Below are 26,246 nucleotides of genomic sequence, written 5' to 3'. Positions count from 1 at the left end.
ACATTGGAACAACAAAACCTAGTATAGATACTTGTCTGACTGAACACAAATTAACTCTCTGCAAAAAAGACCATCTCACAAGACAAGGTCCAAATTTTATTCTAAGAAACAATTTTATTCTTAAGAAAGGCTGTCGAAATTTAAAAAACACCTGATCAACTTTATTCTAAATAAGAGAATCTGTATCTAAACTGAATGTAGACTTTAACGATACGAACTACAAAACCTCTTTCCAGACGCATACACAATGCAAATACCGATTTAGACCAACCTAAGGATACCGGGAGGCACCGGAATAATATAAAAAACGCAAATTACTCGATGATCATTACCAGTAAACGACATAAGGTTACCTCCGTTGCTACATTGTCTTTAATAATATCTGCCGTAGGTGCAGACAAAACTTTAGGAAAAAATAATTCCATACTACGGTCTATACACCCGAAAAACAAGTATAATTACATAGTTTAAAAATTCTTATATAGGTTACGTCCCCGTGAAGAAAGAATATATTTACACAGTCACATAGCTATCCTGGTAGTTTATTTTCATATTCTTTCCACTTTTAAATTACATGCATTTGTAATAAGAAAAGACTGCACAGGGATCAGGTTAAGGTTACGCAGTAGTAAAAACATAATGAGTCTCATGTATAGTTGACTCAATTGTTTTTTTCTAAATCGTTTCATCAACTTTTGCTTTAGATATATGTGTTTTATTGATCACGTCAAAACGATTGTCCTTTCGATATGGTCTAGAGAGCAAAACAATAATGGTATCACACAATAATCGAACTAGAATAAACCTTTTTCGTATTTATCGTGTTATCTGTAAGATGTATAAAGTGTACAGGTAGATGGAAAGAAAAAAGATCAGTATTGGTTGAAAATTGGCGTATAATATATATTTTTAATAATCATTCCAATAATATTCCACATTACTCTTAGTCGTCGCGAACGAAGGCATCGAGAAGCTCGGAAATTAAAAAAAACAATATGTTATAGTAGAATTTAAACTTAAACCAAATTTTAACTTGAGGCTAGTAAAATAGAACGTTTTCGGTAGCTTTATCGATGTTTTTGTACTATTTCATAGTACAGTCAACTGGGCATTACACAAGAAAGTGGTTATCTGAATTTGCTCAATATTGTCATTTAATCATTTTTATTTCACTGAGAGGAGAGCTGGTACGGGTAAAATTTACAAAATATGCTCACTGTTTTTATTAACCCATTCATTTTTATTAAAATTACTGTACTCACAGAGTTGATAAATATCATTTCCTTTTAAACAGCGTTAGTATTTTCCATATTATCTTCACCGTTTTCTATACAGGTAACTTCTCTTTTGTTTCTTCCTATTTTTTGATAGACGCATGTCTTTTTTCATGTTTAGATTCCCTATTCTTGGAGGTCCAGGTAAGCACTCACATCTTTTGTTTGCGACTTTACTTCTGCAGCTGTTTGGTGATTTGTGCCATGCGATCATACTATTATATGTTCTCCCAATGAGGCTATTCCATTTATTTTTGATTGTCTAATGTCCAGTCATTTATGCTACACCTTTGTATGAGATATGTTATTAAATTATCTGTGCCATAGCGTTTTTTCTGTGATATATCCGACTGTCTGCATTTCACATTTTTCCCTTAGTCTTCTTGTTTTCTCAAGGCTCTTGTTTCTGCAGTTAAAGTCATAACCGGTCTCACTCCTCTCTCTAGGTGCCACCTCTTCGGCCCCTAGATCTGTGACTATCACGGTAACTTCGTCTCTGTCGTAGGCTTGATGGATTGGAGTATTTCCGTTTTTATTAGTCGATTCTTTACTGTTTCTGAGGCACGATTTCGTTTTCTGCCTATGCAGCTTCTCTCATCCAGCTTCTTGTCTATTATCAACTCCAGCTGCTCATATCTCTCATGCCACAGTATGTCCTAAAGATGAGGTTTTCTTTTTATTTTTATTGTGTGTACAAGCTGCGGTCTGTTATTCTGCTGATCCAGCTTAAGCGTAGCATTCTACGATACACCAAAATTTTAATAGCTTGTGACTTTGTTATATTGTTATTTTTTGAATACAGCTATAAAACTAAGGACCATATACAGCATTGCAGTGTTTTAAACTGAGTGGATATAGAAAGTTTTATATTGAAGAGAATCTGTAGCATGTTCGTGAATCCGGTTCTTATAATTTTCTAGACTAGAGAATTGTCTGATATTTTCAGTTCCTCTAGTCATCATTTTTGGGCGACGAGTATATTTTTGGTACCTATCTTTGAAATTTAGACCAAGATATAAGAAATATGGAAATGCGTGCTTGGCGGAGGAAGGCGATGGATAGGGACGACTGGAGAAAAATTCTTGGGGAGGCTAGGACCCACACAGGGTTGTAAAGCCAAAATGATGATGATGATCTTTGAAATTTCTGTCAACATATCGAAATAAATAAGTATAGGAAATTTCAGTCACTTAATTACATGTATCGGGCCGTGTCAAATTATCGGCTAAATACATCTGCTTTTGTTAAAGAAAACAGATTCTTCCATCGGAAAGGCTGATTGGATTGCCTAACTCTTGAACCAGGGCAAAAAAACTCTGGAACCATATCCCATATTGTTGTGTACCCAGACTTCTCTTTTTTTACAACAAAATGTAATCTGAAAACTATTCGAGACCTATATTTAGAACCAAACTTGTTCAGACAATCTACAGGCTCATTTCCTTCAATTAATATCCACTGGGATGTTACTAAGTCCGTTATTAGCGTTCCCAGCTTATTAGAGAAGATGAATCGCTGCTATCTCTAGCGGAATTCCCGAAAAATGGTTAGTACTTTTCTTAGGTCCCTGAAATTGCTGCTGTCATAGTGGTAGCTTACAAAGGACCCATCTACGATGATGACCTTTGAATTTATCAGTTATTCTTTCCTGTTCTTCTGTAGCCGTAACCAAATGCACAATGAATCTTTCAGAAAAGTTTTCTGTAGCTCTTTAGTAGTATATGGGGCAATTTTTGCCTGAATATACAACACTTTGTCAGTCTCTGTATTTGAAATTTGTTGAATACCAGCATATTTTTGCTATTTCAAGGTATTTGCCTATCGTATAATATACGCAGATATCTATAAATTTTAACTCATGGGGTAAAATTGAAATTGAAACGATGGGAATGGGAAAATAATATTCAGGTCTCTGTGTTTGAATTTGTAGATATATGCACCCTTGTGATGATTAAGGGAATCATAGAATATACTATGTATTATAATCATTCGCCCAGTTGATTGTACTATCGAAAACATTGCTGTATTTGGAAGTAGGTACCTAAATAAAATTTGTGATTATGTAAACGGTACACATCATGATCGAGAATTTAAAAAAAAATGTTACGTTTACCGCCTAGATGATAAATGTATCTGAAGTGTGTAGTATATTTTGTTGTAACAAAATGATAAGCTATTACAAAATATTTAGATTGCAATTTAACATTTTTTTTAAATAATTCTCATAGTAAATTTAACTAGAGATGATAGGATGGAAACTGTTTCTTGTTTTTTTATCAAGAAGCGTATATTTGTGCATTATTTAAAATGTTAAGTTTGGCATTATTCGGCTCAGGTGCCTTATATATGTTTTCTATACAAGGATTGTTCGATAACTACGTGCCTAACACAGACATCACTAGTTTTTTTTCCTGTAAATACAACATAATTATTCCAACTACTAACTTACTAACCAGCCACCATCATTTCCTAAATTTTTCATTTTTTCTTGTTTACAAAATCACTACAATTTTTTATGGGTCTTCCCACTAGTTTTCAGTATCGTGTATGTTCTCCTCATGCCTGAATGCCTGTATTTAATTGTTGTGGTATACAGTTAATCAAATCTGCAATGAATATTTGAGAAATTTCATCGAATTCTTCTTGAATGGAAAAACGTCATTCTCGAAGAGTAGCTGGCATGGACGAATGTGCCTCTCAACCTGATCTCATAGTTGTTCTGTCTGATTAAGATTCAGGCCGCAGGCAGCCCAATAAAATCTCCAAATGACAGCTTCATTTACGTATTCAGTTACTACCCGTACCGTGCGTAGTTTAGCATTTTCATCCATTAAAAGAAAGTCATCTCCAATAAGTATCATTTTTCAGTATGTGCTTCCATAGAAATACCTGCATGGAGACTCCATAACAGAAACACCTGTTCACCAAAGATACCCGTTCAGAGATAATGTAGTCGAAATATCGTTCATATTCTTTTCTCCATACCCTTTTTCGGCCATCAGTTGATCGCAGGCAAAATGTGACTCGTCAGTAAAAAGTATTTTACTTCATTGCTGGGGACTTCAATCTGCATGTAATCTGGCAAATTTTAGACTCTTTTCAAGCTCTTCTATGCCTAGGTAGTAATTTTTTTTTTGGGTGTTTTCAATTATTCCAATTCCTACTGCTCTTAGGTGGGGATATTGCAGTTAAAAATTATATATGCAGTTGAAAAGCCATTTAATGGGGATATCCAAGTTTACTAAGCATATGGAAACAATCATTCAAAGCAGTAACTGGGTTTTTTCTTCAATATCTCGAGTCCAGATCGTCGTCAATCAAAGCAACAATTTGAGAAACTTTTTCAACAGCTCTTATTGCTTGAAAACTGTCATTGAGTGTCAAATAAAATTTTACCACAAATATGCACAATGCAAATAACTGAACACTGTCAAAATACCAATTTTTGTTCAAACCCAGCTTATTTTATGATATTGTGTTAAAGATAAAAGAAGTAACAGTACCTATCCTATTAATTCAATAATTTTAAATTTTTGAAGTAAGATAATATTAGGGTGTAGAAGATATCTGTCATTATCTTAGTTTATATTTTAGTTTAAACAAGTACACACATATATATATATATATATATATATATATATATATATATATATATATATATATATATATATATATATAATCGGGTGCATAGAAAACGGCTACTTTAAAGTATTACCTATTGATCTTAAATAAGTTTTTTAATTTATGGTCCAATTTTGATAATTTTTTAGACTAGTACACATTAATTCAGATCATTCAGAGTTTTGAATAAGGCCGAATTTATAAACATTATACGAGGAACAATTCAACATGTGGTGAATAATTCACCATGTGGTGAAATGCAGTTTTTGGATATCACTCAAATCTATCGTGTATGCAAGCTTGGTCCACTTAGTATCTACTATTTTGTCATTCCATTCATTTTGATATCCGAATTCGCTTCAAAGTTACAAATTATTGATTAAAGTGTTACATTTGTTTGCATGTTTTTTTTATTTTGACAATAATTATGAGACATTTAAGATGGAAATCAAATGGTTGTATAAGAAAACAATAAGCAATTTGTTAATATCATGTGTTGCTCCGTCTCGCTTAGACTATTTCACGAAGTCTACAAATTAGCGTTTGAATCTACTCCTGTAGCAAGTTATTCCACTTCTCTATAAGCGCAACACACAGTTTTGTTTATAGGTGATATGAACTACGGTGATAGTTACAGACATGCTCAATATCCAAAATTTCCATCATACTGTCCACTAAGTAGAGTAGTATGCTGGCCAATTCAATTTCTCTCTTTCAACTTCAGTTTGTTATTGACACACAGTTGGCGGAATGTGATCTTGTATGAGAATTAATTCGATCGGCAATTTAATGTGTTTGTGTATTCAAATAAATAAGCCCACTTTACTGAAATGTGACACACTGAACCGCCCGAAAACTCTTAATATAATATATTAGTGGTTAGTGGTTTTGACAGTAATTCATAAAGGTTCTTGATATTTTTCGTAACTCATTTTAAAGTAGTATTGATAAAATTTGGTATATAGAAGACAATATGCAATATAGAAGACATAAATGGATGGGTGACAAAACGGAAACAGAAGTAGAACGAACACATTAGTAGAATGGCTGAGGATAGGATAGTACGAATAACACGAGATAAGTCACCAAATGGACGAAAACGTATTGGCACACCAAGAAAAAGATGGTGCGATAATTTAAACAATTTAGAAAGCTAATGTTGAAGAAGAAACAGGCTTTAAAGCCTACATACAAGAAGGAAGAAGAAAATAAAATTTGTTTTATCTTGTTTTGCTTTGTTTAGTTTGTTGTTCCTCTTCATCTCACTACAAACTAACAATAATAAATTTTGGATCCATCTTCCGTGCGTTCCGTGGCCAGCCGGTTCACTGAAGTGCGCGCATACTTTTAAGTCGTTTGCTATATGATCGTCGGCCGTCTAAGTATCATTAAAACATCTTCGTGCTGTCAGCGTCCATAAATAAACTTGTTCAGTACGACCTTCCATCGACATTCAACCCATACCATTAAAAATTCTCTTCAATACCAAGGCTGAGGGTAAATTATGGCCATAAATCTGTCACCATTTTAATCATTTTAAATTATGTGAGTGTGTATGTAATTATTATATAAGCAAAATCGGAATTCACTCCTAAACAAAACGTTTTGTTACTGGGCATTATTCCAACTAAGATGTTGACGAGCAAATGCCAATCTTACCACCCGATGGTGCCTAAGCAACTTTGGATCATTAGCTAGTCTGCAGTTTTTTTCTCAGGTTTTTTTAATCACTTATTACTTTTATTCGCAAAGCTCTTTTTTTGTCTGCAATGGTACACATATTATCAACATTGAAAGTCGTGCATATTCGGCCACATTCAGATCTTCGTTGCTGCCAGTTTCGATAAATTTCTGCACGATTCTCCATACTGTAGGTTTCCCAAATGGTGGGTCGCGACCCGGTACCGGGCCACGAAAGCAAAATGCCGGGTCGCCTCGTCTCGCCGTTTCACATCTTGCTTTTTAGGCCGCGCTCTGACTGACGCTACCGCTTTTATTTTAACCTCCCACTACTACACACACATCCACAAAGAAAATAGACCGTAAGTAAAGTCCATCCAGAGGCAGGCACGAGTGGTAATTACCAACGGCCGCTCAATGCGCAGTCTACAACTGTCACAAAAAAAGAACAAGCGTCCTGGACCCGACAATATTCTGATGATTACTTACAGTTCGGTTTTTTAAAGGGTACTGATGACAAACCATTATGTGTTATTTGTTATGCTGCACTTTCAAATGAGTCCATGAAACGTTCAAAATTGAAGGGACACTTAGAATTGAAGCACCAGGAATACAGTGATAAGCCTATAGATTTTTTTATAAATAAAAAGAGAGAATTAATAGATACCAAAAAGACTGTCTTTGAATTTTTCTCAGAACCCGCAATCAGAAAGGCTTGTAGTGGCTTCTTATGAAATATCAAAATTTGTTTGCTAAAGACAGTTTTCATGATGTCAATTGGTTAATCAAGGTATCCTATCTTTGTGATATTTTTGACTTTGTGAACAATGACATTACAAGGTAGCAATGTAACTGTATTTAAAGTACAAGAGAAGGTGGAAAATGCAATAAAAAACTTAATTTGTAGATACGTCGTGGGTATCAGGAATTACAGGCTAGCAGGAAATTACAAAGCTAAGAGAACTACAAAAAGAATTGAAAAGAATAATTTCCCCCCATCTACAGCAACAAATTATGTATAAGGAATGCATTTAGAATGGACGTAGAATCCGAGACAGGACTTTCGGATTTAGACATTAACTCAGTAATTAAACTATCGTGTGATAGGGCACTCAAAGACATATGTGACAAAATACCACTGATAGGTTTTTGGCTGTCTTACAACCAGGAGTACCCATGTTTTCTTGTACATACACACACACACACACACACACACACACACACACACACACACACACACACACACACACACACACACACACACACACACACACACACACACACACACACACACACACACACACACACACACACACACACACACACACACACACACACACACACACACACACACACACACACACACACACACACACACACACACACACACACACACACACACACACACACACACACACACACACACACACACACACACACACACACACACACACACACACACACACACACACACACACACACACACACACACACACACACACACACACACACACACACACACACACACACACACACACACACACACACACACACACACACACACACACACACACACACACACACACACACACACACACACACACACACACACACACACACACACACACACACACACACACACACACACACACACACACACACACACACACACACACACACACACACACACACACACACACACACACACACACACACACACACACACACACACACACACACACACACACACACACACACACACACACACACACACACACACACACACACACACACACACACACACACACACACACACACACACACACACACACACACACACACACACACACACACACACACACACACACACACACACACACACACACACACACACACACACACACACACACACACACACACACACACACACACACACACACACACACACACACACACACACACACACACACACACACACACACACACACACACACACACACACACACACCAGGATATTCAAAAAAAATTAGTGGGCCACGAAGGATAAGCACAAAAATAACCGGGCCACGAAAAATAAGTTTGAGAAACGCTGCTATAGAACGATTGACATTTAATCTTCCCGCGACATACTGATAATTTCATCCCTTTTTTAAAAAATTGGACAATAAATAAAAAAAGTTATTTACGATTTGGTAAAGGGGGTGTTTTTTAGGCGCCTGAATGTATAAGTATTTACGATGGTATCGATATGTATTTTTTTTTTTTTCTTATTAGCAATAGAAATTTGTTTTGACGACACATTTTACTAGTAAAATGGTACCATTTTTGACATGTGACTCTAGTTGTGCCATCTATAACTATCTTAAATACCCTAAAATTATCGGAAAGAATGTATTTAGATTCCAATTTATTTTATAAGTTTATCTTTATTTAGGTATCTCTATTATTTTTGGAACAGCATTTTTAGAAATATTTTAAGTTTTTTTCGGGAATATTTTTCTTTTCTACATAAATGTTTACTTTTTTCGTTCGCTATTGAAGTTAACGCTTTATTTTCTTCTATTGTATAATGTATTATTTAGAACCTGTATTATTGTGATCGTCTACTAACAAAAGAATTAACAATATTCTTGTACAGCTATAATTGTATTTTATTAGCAATAAAATTGCTTTATGTTACGAGCTTTTCTAATTTATTTACCTCAAACGTCACCGGGCTAGCTTTAGCTCGATTTCCCTACTAAGATATCTCTAAAAATGGCTGTTCCAGAATGGTGGTGGTATTACTAACTAGATTTATGTACTAATGAAAAGTAGTTAATATTCAGATTTGGGATCTAATGCCGGTTTTATTTGCCTGATTCTCGCTAACGTTATTTGATTACCACTGACGAGCTTTTGAAACAGCCCTTTTTACGAGGTTCTCATGAAGACTGGAAGACACCTACATATTCAATTTCATTGTGAGACTGCTACCTGAAGACTATACTACAAGAAGATACTGACAAGTAAAATAACATTACAGTCAAAATTGGGATATGATGAAAATTTTAAAGAAACATGTTTATTTTCTGAATGTACTTTCTCAAATTTATATTGAATATGACCTACTTCTCCGCAGTACTGGTCAACGCAAGGCTTGGTTTGCTATTTCTATCCATTTCTTCTTATTTATTACTTGGCTTCCAATAAGTAATATTGAATTCCTTTAAGGGTATTAGTACAGATTAGAAGGCTAAAAAATGCATGTTTTCAAAAAAAATATCTCAGCTTGTTTATTAAATACGAACATAATACATATATTAGAATCATGATTTTTAAATATTACTTTATTTTTGTATTAAACAAGAAAACATTTTTTAATTCCACGAACTACAAAGAGGGCGTTAGTTTTCTAGAGGGCCCCTCAGTTAAGGACTCAAAAAGAAGTTGTTCTATGGCGGACACTAATTCTAAAGATTACCATTGAAACAAAAAAATTTAACTGGATTACTTAAAGAAAACGCCCTTACAAGACAATTAACCACTTTTTAGAAAAAAAATCGAAAATTTTTTTTAACTTTTTCTTCAAATGTCCGCATATGATTTTTAAATATTACTTTTCTTTTATTTTCGATTAAAAGTGGTTGATTGTCTTTCAAGGGCGCTTCTTTAAGTTGTCATGTTGGAATTTTTTGTTTAAGATATACTAATACTGAGATTTAGTGTCCTCCTTTTTTGAGATGTTAACTTAGGCGCCCTATAGAAAATGGGCTATTCATGGGACATAAAAAAAATTTTTGTTGAACTTAGAGATAAAACAATATGTATTTAAAAAAAGTTCATGTTCATATCTAATAAAGCTGAGATTTTTTTTTGAAAATATGCATTTTTTAGCCTTCTAATGTTTACTAGTATCTTAAATCTCTTTCTACTTTATTCCTCAATTTCCATCTCTCTTTTGGTCTTACTATTTTCTTGTCTTCATATATCTTTGTTTGAACTATACATTTCCACGTCTCTAGCATTCTTTGGTCAACTTTTCTTAGTATCCATGTATCGCTTCCGAAGAGAAATATCGATCTGATGATTTTTTTTATACACTTTGCAATTCAAATTTCCTGGATATTAGTTTACTATTGTTCAAATTGTTTAGTGCATGAACACATTTATTTTGAGCTGCCAACCTTGCTTCGATTTCTTCTTCGGTTCCATGTTTCCTTGAGAATATGCTACTAAGATATATGAAATTCTCTACTTCTGCGAATTTGTGTACTTTGTTTTCACTGATAGGTGTCTTTGACTCTCTCTATTACAGGTGTCACCAATTATATTCCCTGAGGGTCCGTTTCGAAAACCTACTACACTTCCGCGGTCCGGACACTCAGCACTAAACCAGGCAGTGGCGTAACCGGAGGGAGGGGGTTACCCAGAAACCCTCCAGTAGTTGTAACCTCCCCCCCTCATGAGACGGCAACTAGGTAACCTCGTTTAGGGAGGGGTATGAAATAAACTCAAGATTCTTAGGACCTGGGGATCTTTTTGGTTGGTCAACTACAACAATCGCGGAAGTTGTCAAATGTCACTCCCATACGCAAACCGTAAAAAGATGGGAAGTGGGAATGGGAAGATGGGATGTAAACTTGCCAGGGTAACACTAAGTAACCTTGAAGAGTCAACATCAAAGAAGTACTTGGAAATGACCAGGAAAAACCTACGTTTAGCAGTTGGTTTTTGTTGGCAGTTGACAATGACCAGTTGGCAACTGGTCATTGTCAACTAAGTAAACACCTCCACACACTGGGGCTAGCAGACACACCTCTATGTAGGAAGTGTGAACGAGAAGACGAAACTGTAGAGCATGTCCTATGTGAATGCCCGGAGTTATCGTTAATACGAGAGTTCGCGTTCGGCGAGTCCTGGCCCACACCTGCCCACATAAGAGAGATGTCTCCTGGTGACTTGTCCACCTTCCTAGAAATGGCAGGATGGACAATGAGCTAAGGGTGACAGCTCCCTGGGAGGATGCACAATGGGTCAATTGTGGCCTAAGTGCTGTGAAACTTAACTCGCCCTCCCTACTCTACAGATACAGAGACAGAAGCGGAACAGACGGGAGGGAAGAGAAACCTCCAACGATTCTTTAAATTAAAGACGCAGTTAAAAAATTGGCTAGAAACAAATCACCCGGAATAGATAATCTCCCAAATCTCAAATTTATTTTCTTTTCTACCACCAATTATAAACAAAATTTATAAGTTACAGATCATGTTTACAATTTTTATTTCATAACTTTTTTCTATGTTATTATTCCTGTAATACATTGCCTTTGGTTGGTAGCCTCGATATGTTTTTTATTTTTCTAATCTTATAATCTTGTATGTCCCTTTGAAATAGTTTCATATTTCCTCTTTTTTCTATGAGTTTTCTTTCTTTTTTGTGGTATTTACGTTCTGATTTCCGTGTTTCTAAACTCCTGGTGTTTCTTTCCTCTAGCGCCTATTTGCAGTCTTCATCAAAATATCTCTTGTTTTTTTCAGGTTGCTTTTGTTCTTATCCTTTAGAACATTCCTTCATTTTATTTTATATTGTGGTTCACACTTCGTCCACTGTTTGATTTGCATTAATCTAATGAAATCTGACAAGAATTATTTTTTATGTTAAGATAATGAAAGAAACAAAAATTCTGAGATATAAATTATTTCTGTCAGTCGATATGAATTTGAATATATTATAAAGGGTAAGTGATCCAATTGTAAGAGCTATCTGAAAAAAAAAAAATATACGAACGGTAATGTCCTTCGTATAATTAACTCCATAGTAGTGCCAGTGTCCGGTTGGGGCGACGCTAAAGCGGTGCTGCTAACGCGACGACATTCGCGCTCAAATAACCGCGTCCTAAGCAATTGCTTGTCAGCTTACGTCAGTGGATACGAAAAGCGAATAAAAAAGTACTTTTCCAATGTAAAAAATGAATTAGATTTCAGAACAATGCCCACATACCGAAAATCACTTGTATCGAGAATATTAAACATTTGGGTAATACAAAAGCAAACATTTTTATGAATAACTAAGCACTAACTATCTAAACGCACCGAAAATTAATAAGTAAGTCTATTCTACATGTTTTCCTTTACTTAAAATAATTTTTCATCGTATTTTTGTATTAATTTCAGGAAAAACAGTGTCGAAGAAACCTGTGACAGAGACATTACCTGAAGAAACAACGCTGTATGATTCATCTCCAGAACAACATGCGATAGCGTCTGAAGGAGAAGCACTGATTAATACTGAACCTGAATCTGACCAACCTATATCCCCGCCGTTCGTTAAAGCACCATTAGAAGATCGTTCCAAATATGAGAAGTTAACTCAGGGGGTGTATGATGCAACTTCGTCGACCAGCAGCTCAGACGAAGATGTTAAATCAAAAAGAAAGAAGAAAATAAACATTCCAGAAAAGCTGCATTCAGTCTACAAGACAGTAGAAATACCGATAAAGAATCTGAGGTCCGATAGAAATAAGACAGAAAAGAAGAAAAAAAAGAAAGAGGAGAAAGTTGCCGGTAATGAAAAAAGCGCCGATAGGGGATCTGATCCTGAATCGGATGACGATTCTATTGGATCTGCGAGCGATCTACGAGAGGAAGAAGACAGTCGTAGACCCGCTAAGGATGATGCTATCAGTGAAACCATCAGTGAAAGTATCAAAACTTGCGGATCTTCCGCTTACCACGCCGAATGCGAGAGCATGGCAACACATGAAGAAGACTGTACTAGTAGAATTATAAGGACCAAACAACGACAAGAGACTAAAAAAGCAGCTGTGCAATCTGAGGACATGCTCTTCGTAGGGCACCAGTATGGAGAGAAACCGTTATTGATGGATGACGAATTGGACTCGGACTGTGAAACCAAACAGTATAATAATAAATGGGCGTCGAAAGATGTTCGAACGAATAAGGCTGATATTTGGATAGCTCCGTCTAGTAGTTTTGAAGATAATAATGACGTTTTTGCTTTAGCTCCCTTTTCTAAATCAAAGCCCAAGCATGATTTGGAAGATAACCTTCAAACGGACCAAAATTCCATTGTAACAAAAACTTTTGAGGACGACTTTACAGAAAGTGGTGAAAATCAAGTAGTTACTGCCAGTACACCGAACTCAAACCCTTTTTTAGAAGATTTTATCCCAGCAGAACCATCCTTACCAACACCGAGCATAGAAGTCGCTAGTCATAAACTAAACTACTTCGATGAAGTCAACTTTCAACCTAACTTTGAAGCATCTTTCCCTGATCTTCCCAAAGAACACAGAGCCTCATATGAAAGTGTAGAGTTACGGGTCAAAAGGGAACCCATTGACTTTCCCAACAGAGGCAGCGCAGAACTTCGTGCCAAAAGAGAACCCATGGATTTTTCCAACAGAGGTAGCATAGAGCTTCGCTCCAAAAGGGAACCCATGGATTTTTCCAACAGAGGTAGCATAGAGCTTCGCTCCAAAAGGGAACCCATGGACTTTCCTAATAGAGGCAGCATAGAGCTTCGTTCTAAAAGAGAAGTAATAGATTTTCCCAATAGAGGCAGTGTAGAGCTTCGTACCAAAAGGGAACCAATGGACTTTTCGAACAGAAGCAGCGTAGAACTTCGTGTCAAAGGGGATCCTATCGATATCCCGAATAGGGGAAGTTTTGAACTCAAACGTGACAGTTATGACAGTCGGAGGGAAAGCTTTGAACCGAAACGAGAGAGCCTAAAACGGGAAAGTATGGAACTGTCTAAGAAAGAACATCTTTTCACAGAACTGCTTCTACCAAATACTTACGTCAGCAAGAATTTACCATCTCCAATGTCTTCTCGGAGCAGCTTAAAACTAGAATTTATAGATGAGAATCAGACTCAGGATGGTGGTCACAAAAACAAGAAAGACAAAAAGAAGGATAAAGATCAGAAAACTAAGTATTTCTTGATCGATGATAACCTCTCTGACGACAGCAGTACATTTGCAGGTAAGCCGAAAAAGTCGGCTAAAGGCGACAAGACTTCGAAGAAAGCTAATTCCAAGTCGAAAAAATCTTCTAAGGACCGAAACGACGGCGGTTTTAGTAATATGAGCTTTGAAGATTTCCCTTCAGACGACAGAGAGATAATCGAGAGTTCCATCATGCCTTTCGAAGTACTGAGGAGTCCAGAGCAAGAACAAAAAAGCTTCGGAATGAAACGAATTGGCAATCCATTTTCCTGATTCTGTTATTACGATGCCAAGAGTTATTTATTGTGGATTTGTTACTATACCATTCTAGTTCATAATATTATAGTGCAGATGAAGAGTAGCTATTTTGAAACTTATCAGTAATGATACCTTAGGCTGTGCGCTTATTTGCAGCTAGAATTATATTGTTAATGCGATGCATAGCGTTTACGTTTGGCATCTATGTTTTTCTCGTAAGTCTTTTATATCTTTTATATTAAAACTCGACTAATATACAGTAAAATACCTCTATGAGCGTATATCGAATATTTTGAAAAAAAAAACTACATTTTGCAGTTTAGGTTCGGTTTAGATCAAACTTCACGCATTCCACTAAGTATTAAAGTGTTCATGAAGATCTTGTTAATTATATATATATATATATATATATATATATATATATATATATATATATATATATATATATATATATATATAGTAGACCACTAAAACAGTTCCTTCCAGATCTAACATTCATTAGATTTTCTGAAAATGCTGCCAATCATTTTAATCTCTTCAATCTTTAAACTCATTTTAACACCTCTTCCCTTCCAATTCTCGTTAATTTTAAATAGGAAAGATACCATGTGTTATTTTAAATAGGAATGTATCATTAAAAAGGTACTTTAAAGGGGTGTCCACGCATCCAAGATTTTTCTTTCCATATTAACTGCATTTGTGTGAAAAAATACTAATTTAATAAAGTTTTTTTTTTTTTCAAATTTCTCAAATTTTCAATTTTTTTCGTTTGCACCAAAAAGTACATTCAAAAGAATTTTTCAAAAGGTTTGAGTAGTTGTTTGGTTCGTTGGTAGTTTTTAACAGTGATGTTACTTCGAGGTGTTTTTTGAGTACAACCATTGGATGATATTTTTTTTAAATGAAAAGTGACTTTACAATTTACAGAAGTCAAAGAACATCTAATTAGTTAACTATGACTAAATGATTATAAAAATTTTATGAGTATATCCATAAATTGTTTATGGATTATAAAATATATTAATTTAGTTAATTTTATTTAGGTTATATGTAATAATATTGTTTTCATTTAGAAAGTACAGCCGCATCTACCATAACGGTTATTAGCGGCGGCTACAGAATTACTAAATTAAATTTTATAAAATATTTCTATAGATTTTGAAAATTAATATTATTTGCTGAAAAATTAGTGCCCAATAAATTACTTATACTGTTAGGTATGCTAAATGCGACACATTTATTAGCAAAACGAGGGCATAAAATTAAAAAATGGTCAACAATAACTTGTACGTTACATGTTTCACATATTGGTGAATCACTTTTAGTAAATAAATATGAATAAGTAAGTCTCGTAATCTCGTTATCACCAATCAGCCTATTTTCAAATTCTGCGCGAACTTTGGCAAATGTTCTAGTAATAGCGCGACATGCTTGCGTAATTCTTTCTCGCAATTCCCCAAGTGACGCAGGTTGAGTTTTATAAACAACTGATTTGAGGTAACCTCATAGAAAAAAGTCAGGTGGCGGTAAGTCTGGTGACCTCGATGGCCACTCAATAGGACCTCTTCTTCCAACCCATTTGTTAGGATAATTAGTATTTAACCAGTGCCTAATTGGAGGTGCTCCATCTTGTTGGAAGTGCAGCAAATCTTCGTCTATAGCTAGGTTGCCTTGATCGTCCCTTTGGTTCTCTAATTCATGCTCAATTAAAGGTTCGATGGTGTTTTGCAGCATATTTGCATTTGCAGAGATAAATGTCGCCACTTAAATTGTCTCATTAAAATATTCAGTTTTTCAGGATATTGACTGTGACCTTCTCTGAATCGAAGCGGGTTCGCATCACTCCAGTACCGACATTTGTTTATTTACATTACCATTTAGCATAAAAGTACATTCATCAGTGAAACAAATATTTTTTAACATTCTCTGTTCAACGCGAATTCTTTGTTATGAGTTCACAAAACTCAATTCGTCGGTCTGGATCATCATGGTCTAGTTATTGAAGAATTTGTGTTATGTACGGATGAAACTTATGTAATTGAAACACCTTTCTAACCGACTCATGCGAAAGTCCTCACATGTGGGTGAATTATTTTCGATATTTTTGGCAGGTTAAAGTTCATATGATTTTGTTGATTTTATGGATGTATGCTCCTCGTTGCTTTTAACTTTCCTGACTCTAAGTTTAGATGTAGGTATAGTAAATTATTTTTCTGTATGGCTTGTTTCTGAAGACGTAAGAACGTCATTGATACTTCGTTGCGGCTGAAGATCGATATTAATTACGTTACAGCTACTCATGGTGTTAAGTTCTTGACCATTATCTATGTTAGGATTGTTCAGATTATTTACTGACTCTTCTTCAATTGAAATTTGTTCATTTTATAAGGATATAGCTGCAGGTTGAGACATGATTTCAAGAGAGGAAGAACTACTAGATTGACTGCTGTTTCATCATCATCATCAATGACGCTACAACTCTTCGTGAGTCTTTGCCGCGTTTACTATTGCCTTCAATGTTTGTCGGTCCTGTGCCAGTAATTCCCATTGTCGCACTCCCATTTTCCCTAGATCTTCTTTGACTGCATCTTTCCACCTTTTTCTAGGCCGCCCTACAGACCTTCTTTCCTCTGGCCTTTCCCAGAACACATTGTTTATAAGGCGATTGTCTGCTGTTTGAATCAATTGAATTTGTTGTTTGTTCCAGTTTATCGGGACAATTGGTGGCGATGTGTCCAGACTTTTTTCAGTTATGACAGGCAATATTTTCTTAAGATAAGAATATTCGATAGGTTGTATTATCGAAGTCTAAGGTGAATGAGGCGGGTAAGGAGATATTATAGGGACTAACGTATATCTATCTTCTGAAACTCAAAATATGATTATTTCCGGGAATTTTAGAACGGATGCTTAAAACAAAAGTGACAGGAGAGACCATATTAAGTCTCTCCTGTCAAATCCTATATTATATAGTTGAGAGGAAAATATAATATTTTTGGGATGAATTAGGTTGCTCAAAGAAATTAAGCCATCTTCCAGTCGCGTATTTTCTAAAGTGCTGACGACAATCGCTTGATATTTTGAGGGAAATTGTGTATAAGTTGCTGATGAATTTGTCTATAATTGCGATACATGTGGTATGTTAGAGGGACTCCGAATAATAGGTTCCATTTTTGATTTTAACACCAGACATGTGTTCAACAATATTACGAACTTGACCAGTAATAAAACTGGAAAAAGTGTAGCTTAGATTGTACCTTATTGATGATTTTTAAATTATAAATCAACCAAAAACTGGTTTATCACGTTATATTACTCAAAACTAATATGTTGTGTTCACTTACTAGTATTTCATATAATTGTCTCTTAACTATTTATAAATAAACTTAATAATTTCTGCACAAAATTTGCGAATTTGTTGAGACCAAAATAAACACTGCTTTCGGTTACTCATTCAGGGCCGAACTCCCTCTAATAAAGTGGTGAAAATGGTGTCCATCATGTTAACTACAAGAAAGTAACTTTACAGTTTTTTTTTAATATGGAAATAATCACTTTTGTATTCAAAATTACCTATTGAATTAAAAGCACTGTGTGATGTTACCACCAACGATCCAAACAACTACTTAAGCTTTTTATTCAACTTGTTTTAATGTAATTTTTTTATGTTGGAAAAATGTTGATACATTGGTGAAACATGGGCGTTGTGTTTAATTTTAAAGAGAAGTAATACGTTCAATAAATTAATACTTAAAAAAAAAAACAGTTAAAATGGAAAGAATAATGTGGATGCCTGAATATTCCATCAAAGTACCTGGCTAATGATGTACCATTCCTAGTGTTGTGGAAGTAGAAGAGAGTGACACGTGGCAGATGTCAGTATCGTTAAAATGTGTCGCCTTTGACATAAAAATCGGCTTGTTTCAGTATTTTTACAAAATCTGATGAGTATTGCCAAATATTAAGGGTTTACTTGCTTCATTGGCACTCCATGTATGTTTGTATGTATGCGCTTGTGTATGTGTGTGTGTGTGTGTGTGTGTGTGTGATGCAAAACACGCTTGAAATCTTGAAATTCAGAGGTTCAAATATATATTTGTGGTGAAAAGGCGCCCTGGATAGCACAAAAGGAGATTTCGCGGAATATGTATAGAGCACTTTTTGATAACACCTATAATGACACGAGGTGATTTTGTCAGCTATTCTCAATCCTGTGCATTTTTCATGTAATGACAAGTGATCCATTTCGAAGAAATATATTTGGGCAAGTTAAGATTAGGATAGAACAATATTTATAAATAAAAAAAAATTAAAAAGGCAGTAAGTCATCTTAGTGGGATTGCATACCATGACGAGGGAGTAATGCTATGGGTAAACTAGAATGTGACGAGGAAACATATGTCGCTAGCTGGCTGGCGAAATTTATGCTCCTTCTCAAAACCACGGAAGTTACAGCAAATATGATCAAAGCTATCACACATCATCTGATAACATGATGTATTGTAACTTTCTGTTATATTACCATTTTCCAGTCAAATACCGTCTGTGTAATTTACCGAATCTCGAATGAAAATGTGTGGAACCAAACTAACCAAGAAAATGTCATAGAGCAAGTCGAAGAAAATGAAGATGACTGGGCCATACCCTCTGTAGACCTTCAGATAATACTGCCAACACAGCGCTAGATTGGAATCCTAAAAGTCGACGGAAATTAGGCACACCTAAGAAAACTTGGAAAAGGGTAACACTGGACGAATGGAAGGAAATGGGAAAATACTGACTTGAAATCAAACCACTAGCGAAAAATAGAGTTCGCTGAAATATTTATTAATAAAATGTGTATTGTGTCAACCAATGATCGTAATAACGCTGGTACCGCAACTCGTGTCTTAGTACAAGTGATAATGTTTCATTTTGCTTGTTTTTAGAGTTGTCTTGCGAAAGTTAATGGCAGATACTCTTTCGCAATTGCATTTTTTAAACATTATTCTGTCCAAATATCAACTTACAAATAATTGTCGACCAGCTCTCGGTGTATAAATTTTGGTAGATATTAGAGTAGGTATTCAACATTTGCTGCTTGGCAAAATGTATCTACTCTATGTCGATTTCCAACCCCAAACTAAATAACACAAAGAATTTCTCAAAAGTTGGCATCTGTTAACGTCTTCTTCCACTGTTTATTGTGTTCTCAAGGTTTTGATCATTATCATTAGTATACATAGATCACCCTATTTTAACTTACATTGTCCTCTGATTCTACAATTTGTTGGCTGATATCATCTTTTAGTGTCCCCTATTTCCTTTATAATGTGAAAACGCAATATTCTCATTCTATTCTTTTTCTTCGCTGTCGAAAACATGAATTATTTCTGAAAAGATCCAATTGGTCTACTCGTCTTCGAACGAAAGCTTTAAGAATACTTAGCGCAATGTGTAAAAATGGATCTAGAGAAGGCCTTCAAGACCACCATTTACCGCTGCATATAGGAAAAGGAGTAGAAGCAGGTCAAGTCTAAGGTGGAGGTATGGTGTAGATGCGGGAGCGAGGTAGATTCGCGCAGTAAATTAGCAATATACGAAAACGACTGATTGCCACTAGTGTTTGAGCTTTAATATGTTTTATTACGTTTCACATCTTATAATAATCACAAGAACGGTAAATATATAAGGCTAACAGCTAGAGCTCTTTGATATCTATGGATAATTCCTTGCATACTGCCCATGCTCTCTTCTCATCTGAAACGTATTGTGAAGTTACAATGCCTAGATATAATAGATCTGTAATCTTTGGTGTTAAATCAAATCAGTTTTATTATTTAAAAAATTTTTCGAATATATTATGTAGCTTGTGATAAAATCATAGATGGCAGATGTACTAATGCTAATTATTATCATCTTAGATATTTATAAAACTTATTAATGATGAAAATTAAAGTACGTACTATTTACAAGGTTAGGAAGGATACGTAATACAAATTGGCAACTCCATTGAAGAAAATATCGAAATTTGCTATCTTGAGAAAATAACGTGTAATCACGTTAAGTATAATCATTTTATTTTAAATATCTGATTTAAAAAAATATCAAATTTTTGGGAAAGTATCACATAAATTGTAAAGAGGCAAAGTACACTATTATGAAAATGTAACTTTCAAATAAATACTATGATAAACAATTTCACGAATTATAACATAAGGTTTATGGGGCAGTATTTTTAAAGTGTACTCTGTTTACAAAAGCAATTCCAAAATTTTTGGAAACGGACGGTTTCAAAATCGTCTGCAGCTCTAAATTTGAGTAGAGTTTGTTTTGTTTCTAGTTAATTCTCGATCGTATATTCGATCAAAGTTAAAATGTACAAATAACAGTTTCAGATAAAACAATAAAATGACTATATTTTTTGTGACTGTAACATCCTCTTAAAAAATATTTTTCTAGAAAAGAAGACTTCTTTCTTTTCACCTAATTGACATGTGCAGTGGGACAAATTTCGAAAGAATCACAAGAATCATTTTAAAAGGTAATACATTTTAAAAGGAAATCTCAAATCATAATGTAGTAACCATTTGTTGTTTATGTAGCAGTTATTTTTGCTTTTATAGTAGCTGATATTGATTAACTATGTTAAAAAAAATCTAATTTATTCTTCTTAATTTTAAGATGGCAAGAAATATTAACAAACTCTACTTCTTCCGATTTCATCTTCCCGTCGAAATTTGTGGTCAATATAGCAGTTTTAATATTATTTGCAGCTCTCCAAATTATTGGTGTGTTGAAAGCCTAAAACAGTCTCAATTTTTTAATAAAGAAGTGTCATTCTTTCTTGAATTCTTCTTCCTTTTATTTTTGCCTTCCATTACGTTTTATAATAGATCATGTTTAGATCATTTCGCCACATATTAAAGGTTTTCTTGTTTTCTTTGTGAACTCAGAAAGATTACGAAATCTTTCTGAGTTCATCGATGCAGATCCATGTTCGTAACTCTGACAGTCCATAATATTCCTAGCATACCCTTTTTAAATACCTCGAGTCTATTAATTTCGATTTTTTTTGCGCGCTTGTTTTCGAACCGTGTAACAAATTTGAGAAAATTTGGCATCTCAACATTCTTCTGAAACTTAAATTATTATTTATATTACATAGAAATGTTTATATCTTTATGTCGCAGTTCTACTTTTTATTTTTATACTACTTACACAAGGCGAAAAGCTCGGGTTTATTTGGAAAAATATTCCCATTACGCCCGGAGAGCAACATAATCAGGTTGAACGATCGCGTTAAGTAAACAGAGTTTAATGTTTATTGTGCAATATTGATTCTATATGGCAATTATTTGATCAATACTTGTTCAGTTTTGATTCTACAATTTTAGAGTATAACAAATCAATCACATTTACAGAATTGTGCAATGCACAGATTTTTCTCTTTGTTGAGTTTTTTAGTGTCTGCCAATTTTCTTTTTTTTTGCTGCAACTAATGTGAGGCGCATAACTTTCTTTTTCTGTCATATGCTGATTAAACGTATTGTACAATAATGATTTAGATGGGAATCTCTATTTCTCTTTTATGCAATTGCACTGCCCGTACTTCACTCCTGAATTTTGTATCACTCCATCTGGATATTGACGGATCCGCTACTTATCTTTCCCTTCGGTTGTCTCTGAACCATTAGCCTCTCCATATTGTCGGTACGAAAAGAAGATTACTATCCTTGTAAATATGAAACTAGAGAGGTCCAAGATAATCAAAAAATTCTTCCCCAAAACCACATTTTAAATGTGTAAATTCTTCTCAAGTTTTGGATACATAACTGACTATTCAGAAACGAAGGGCTCGTACGAGATTTTTTCGGAAGCCGTCTGTTATAAACCGTATTGCAACCAATTGGCGTATTGACTGTTTATTTTTGTGCTACATAATATACAGCTTAAGGTAAGTACTATGGACACAGAAATTGACTTCTGGCGCCGCTCGGCGGGAATCTCCAGACGCGACAGAATAACAAACGAGAGAGTCCGAGAAATCATGGGGGTTACACATAATATTGTTGACGACATCAAAACGACACAACTCAGATGGTATGGACACGTAAGGAGAATGCCGGAGAATAGAATACCAAGACAAATTCTTGAATGGCAACCAAGAGGTAGGCGAAGACCAGGAAGGCCTAGAAGAAGTTGGAGAGAAGAAGTTGATAAAGAAATCAGAGAAAGAGAACTGGAGGACGATCTATGGAACGATAGAATGAGATGGAGATTGGAAATCGGAAGACGTCGAAGAACGTTGTAAACCGACATTATATATATATATATATATATATATATATATATATATATATATATATATATATATATATATATATATATAATATATATATATATATATATATATATATATATATATATATATATATATATATATATATAAGGTAAGTACTATTACCGTCTAGAATGCTAAAAAATGGCACATTTTCAACAATTGTTTTCATATTTTATTTATTTTATGTGACAATTAAACTTCTTTTATATTATTATACAACTTTTGAAGATTACAAAAAATTGTTTTCTGTTTTTTTTTCCATTATTCGTATATTTTAAATATGGCGCCAAAATTTTTTCGTCCAAAAATTACTGCTCAATTGCGGACCGTTAATCTCTGGAACGGCAAAGCTGCACATATAATTCGAGAAGAGTTTTAAAAAATAAGTGCCCATACGTGACAGTTTACCAGACCAATTGAAAATCCTTAAACAAAAACAAAATGGCGGACATTTGAAAAAATTCTTCAAAAATTGACCTTTTTTCGACTTTTTTTTATTCACAAAAATTTTATTATTAGATTTTCAGAAAAACTATGTTTTTAAAACTGGCGGACAGTTAATCTCCGGATATTTTAATAAACCTTGATGTATTTTGTTTTTTTTTTGTTTTATCTCTGATAGTTTACCACAAGTTGACCAAAAAAAATAATAAAAAAAAAATAAATAATAATAAGTTTTTCTGACTTAAAAAAGTCGAAAAAAGGTCAATTATTTCAAATGTCCGCCATTTTGTTTATTTTTAAGAATTGTTTATTTTTATATTTCAAATTTGCCGTTCCTGATATTAACTATCTGCCATGGAGCAGTAATTGTTATAATTATCTTTAAAATACAAGAACAATGGAAACAAATTGTAATCTTCAATAGTTGTATGATATAAAAAAAGTTTGATTGTCATATATAAAAGATAAGTTACAAAAAAAATTGTTGAAAATGTGTCGTTTTTAGCATTCTAAATGGTAATAGTACCTTAAGTCTCCAAGCCCCATGGTATGCAGCTGTCCCTTGACTGGCGCACCAGTAAGGAAGTCTGTTATGATTCTGAGCGGATTTCTCTATATTTGTACGGGAATGATCTTGGTATTTTCTGGTACGTAACTGTTTTCCGTATTATTCTCATAATAATTATATTATGTTAATTTTGAATGTCAATAATACACGTTGAAAATCATTATTTATATTATTGTCTTGGATATAAAAAAGTCGAAGATATTCCAGTGGGTAAATGACGTTTCTTTCAAAATTTGCCAAATTGCACTTTTAACATGAAGTCAAAATAGCAGTAAAATAATGTATTTTGAATTTAAATTAAATAGTAATTAGTTTGATCAATGAGAAAAACAATTTTTCGATATTGAAATGGAGATAAGGACTAAAAATTAAAAAGTAATAATTGCTGTAAATCAAAATTATGATAAAGACTAAAGTAGAGTTAAAGAAATGAAGTATTTTTGAAATTGCAATTGTATTTTTGTGTAAGAACGGATAGGATATAAAGAAATTACAGGTGTCGATTGTTAAATTCGTCATATAGTTAAAAGTACTATGTTTTTGTATAATACAGGATGTTGTAAAATGCAGTAAAATTTTAGATATTTTAATTTATTGCCAATTTCAGCTTTTATCAATGCATGTTCTGGAGTGGATTTATTTTGGTAAGATTTTATGTTACTATTTTTATCTATTTCAACAGTATTAACTGCCTAGGTATCATCTGGGCTCCATACTCACTACAAAACCAAGAGTTATGACCGCAGTTTCGAAGGCGCTGATAAACCAAGAAGTAAGAATCTGTCTAATACAGCTCCTCTTTATTTTCATTTGGAGTCAACTTTAAACTATAGATCTCGTATACCTTTGTTTGCCTAATCATACATAATACGTATCTCCAGAAAAAGCGGCCAATTTTTAAAATTGATTAGTGAATATATACAGATTTAGAATTTATTTTACGGAACATAGGATTTTCATAACAATACAATGATTAGCTGATTTGCAATTACCCAGTGTAAATTTCAATATAACGTCGCGATGTTTTATAATTAATTCATTTGTTCGACTGGACTCCCTCTCCAGTCGATATTTTTCGACTGCTGCGCACGTTACCAAACGCAAACGATCATCGTATAATTAAATCTAACTGCAGAACGAGCCGCCAGTGTAAAAACGGAACACAGGAAGAGTGCATGTCAATCCGCCAAAAACGTACAATTTTACGTAGATATGGAATTAAAATATTATTTTACTAAAAAAAATTGTTATCTTTTATTGCCAAAATGGCTTGAAAAAAAAAGTAGATTTCTAAAAATTAAAATAAAAACGAATTCCAAAAATAACATAATAATAATATTAAAAACAAAAATTCAACGTAATAGAGGTTCAAATATTCCAGCTCTTTCTGTAGAGCAAAAACCAAATCTGTTGTACAAAGATACTCTCATATCCCTGAGCAGTTCCGGTCTAATGCTTCCACAAAGATGAATTATTTTGTCCGTAAATTCCGCTAAATTTCGGGCTCTTTTAAAACCATGTCGATAAACACTTGCTTTTAAATATCCCCAAAGAAAAAAATCTTTTGGGGATAAGTCTTGTGATCTGGGAGGCCACTTGATCGTACCACGAGAAGAAATTTAATTTATTTCCAAAAATGGTTTCTAAATAATTTTGAACTGCTCGTGTATTGTGAGCAGGACAGCCGTCTTACTGAAACCAAATATCGTCAAAGTTATCAGGAAGTAATTGAACTGCTGGAATAATTTGATTTTGCAACAATTCTAAATATTTATTTCCCGTTAAATTACCATCAATAAAAAATGGACCGACGATATAGTCCCCCAAAATACCTGTCCAAACATTAAGTTTTTGGGGATATTGTGTTCGTACTGGAATACTCAAGTGTTTATTATGCCGAGACCGATATCGTACGACAGAAGGATTGTGTTTCCGATGTAAACAAAAAGTCGATTCATCGGTAAACAAATGTTTTTTAGAAAATGTTCATTTTCATTTTGTTTATTCATCATCAGTTCACAAAATTCCATGCGTTTGAAATTGTCCTCGGCTAATAACTCTTGAGTTGTTGAAGCTTTGAAACAACGGTAACCATTTCGTTTCAAAATATTCCTGATAGTCCTATCA

At 34.2% G+C, this 26,246-nt stretch overlaps 1 protein-coding gene and 1 long non-coding RNA gene across 2 annotated transcripts in view; both read left to right on the top strand.

Moving 5' to 3' along the window:
• The window catches only part of Nak (Numb-associated kinase), a 67,353-nt gene extending 52,170 nt beyond the window's left edge, over positions 1–15,183 (top strand). The window contains exon 11 of the mRNA XM_072541105.1: positions 12,731–15,183. Coding sequence (XP_072397206.1) covers positions 12,731–14,799 — 2,069 coding nt within the window. The 3' untranslated portion in view covers positions 14,800–15,183. The remainder of the gene's footprint in view (positions 1–12,730) is intronic.
• Positions 15,184–15,278: 95 nt separating this feature from the next.
• On the top strand, positions 15,279–25,649 carry LOC140448064 (uncharacterized). Its single transcript, XR_011951651.1, has 2 exons — positions 15,279–22,720; positions 23,217–25,649. It is a non-coding gene; the product is annotated as an uncharacterized lncRNA (long non-coding RNA).
• Positions 25,650–26,246: the final 597 nt, after the last annotated feature.

Source organism: Diabrotica undecimpunctata, chromosome 1 (genome assembly GCF_040954645.1).
Source record: "Diabrotica undecimpunctata isolate CICGRU chromosome 1, icDiaUnde3, whole genome shotgun sequence".
NCBI lineage: Eukaryota > Metazoa > Arthropoda > Insecta > Coleoptera > Chrysomelidae > Diabrotica > Diabrotica undecimpunctata.
The sequence above is the reverse complement of the archived record's forward strand: the minus strand, read 5'-3'. Positions and strand labels throughout refer to the sequence as shown.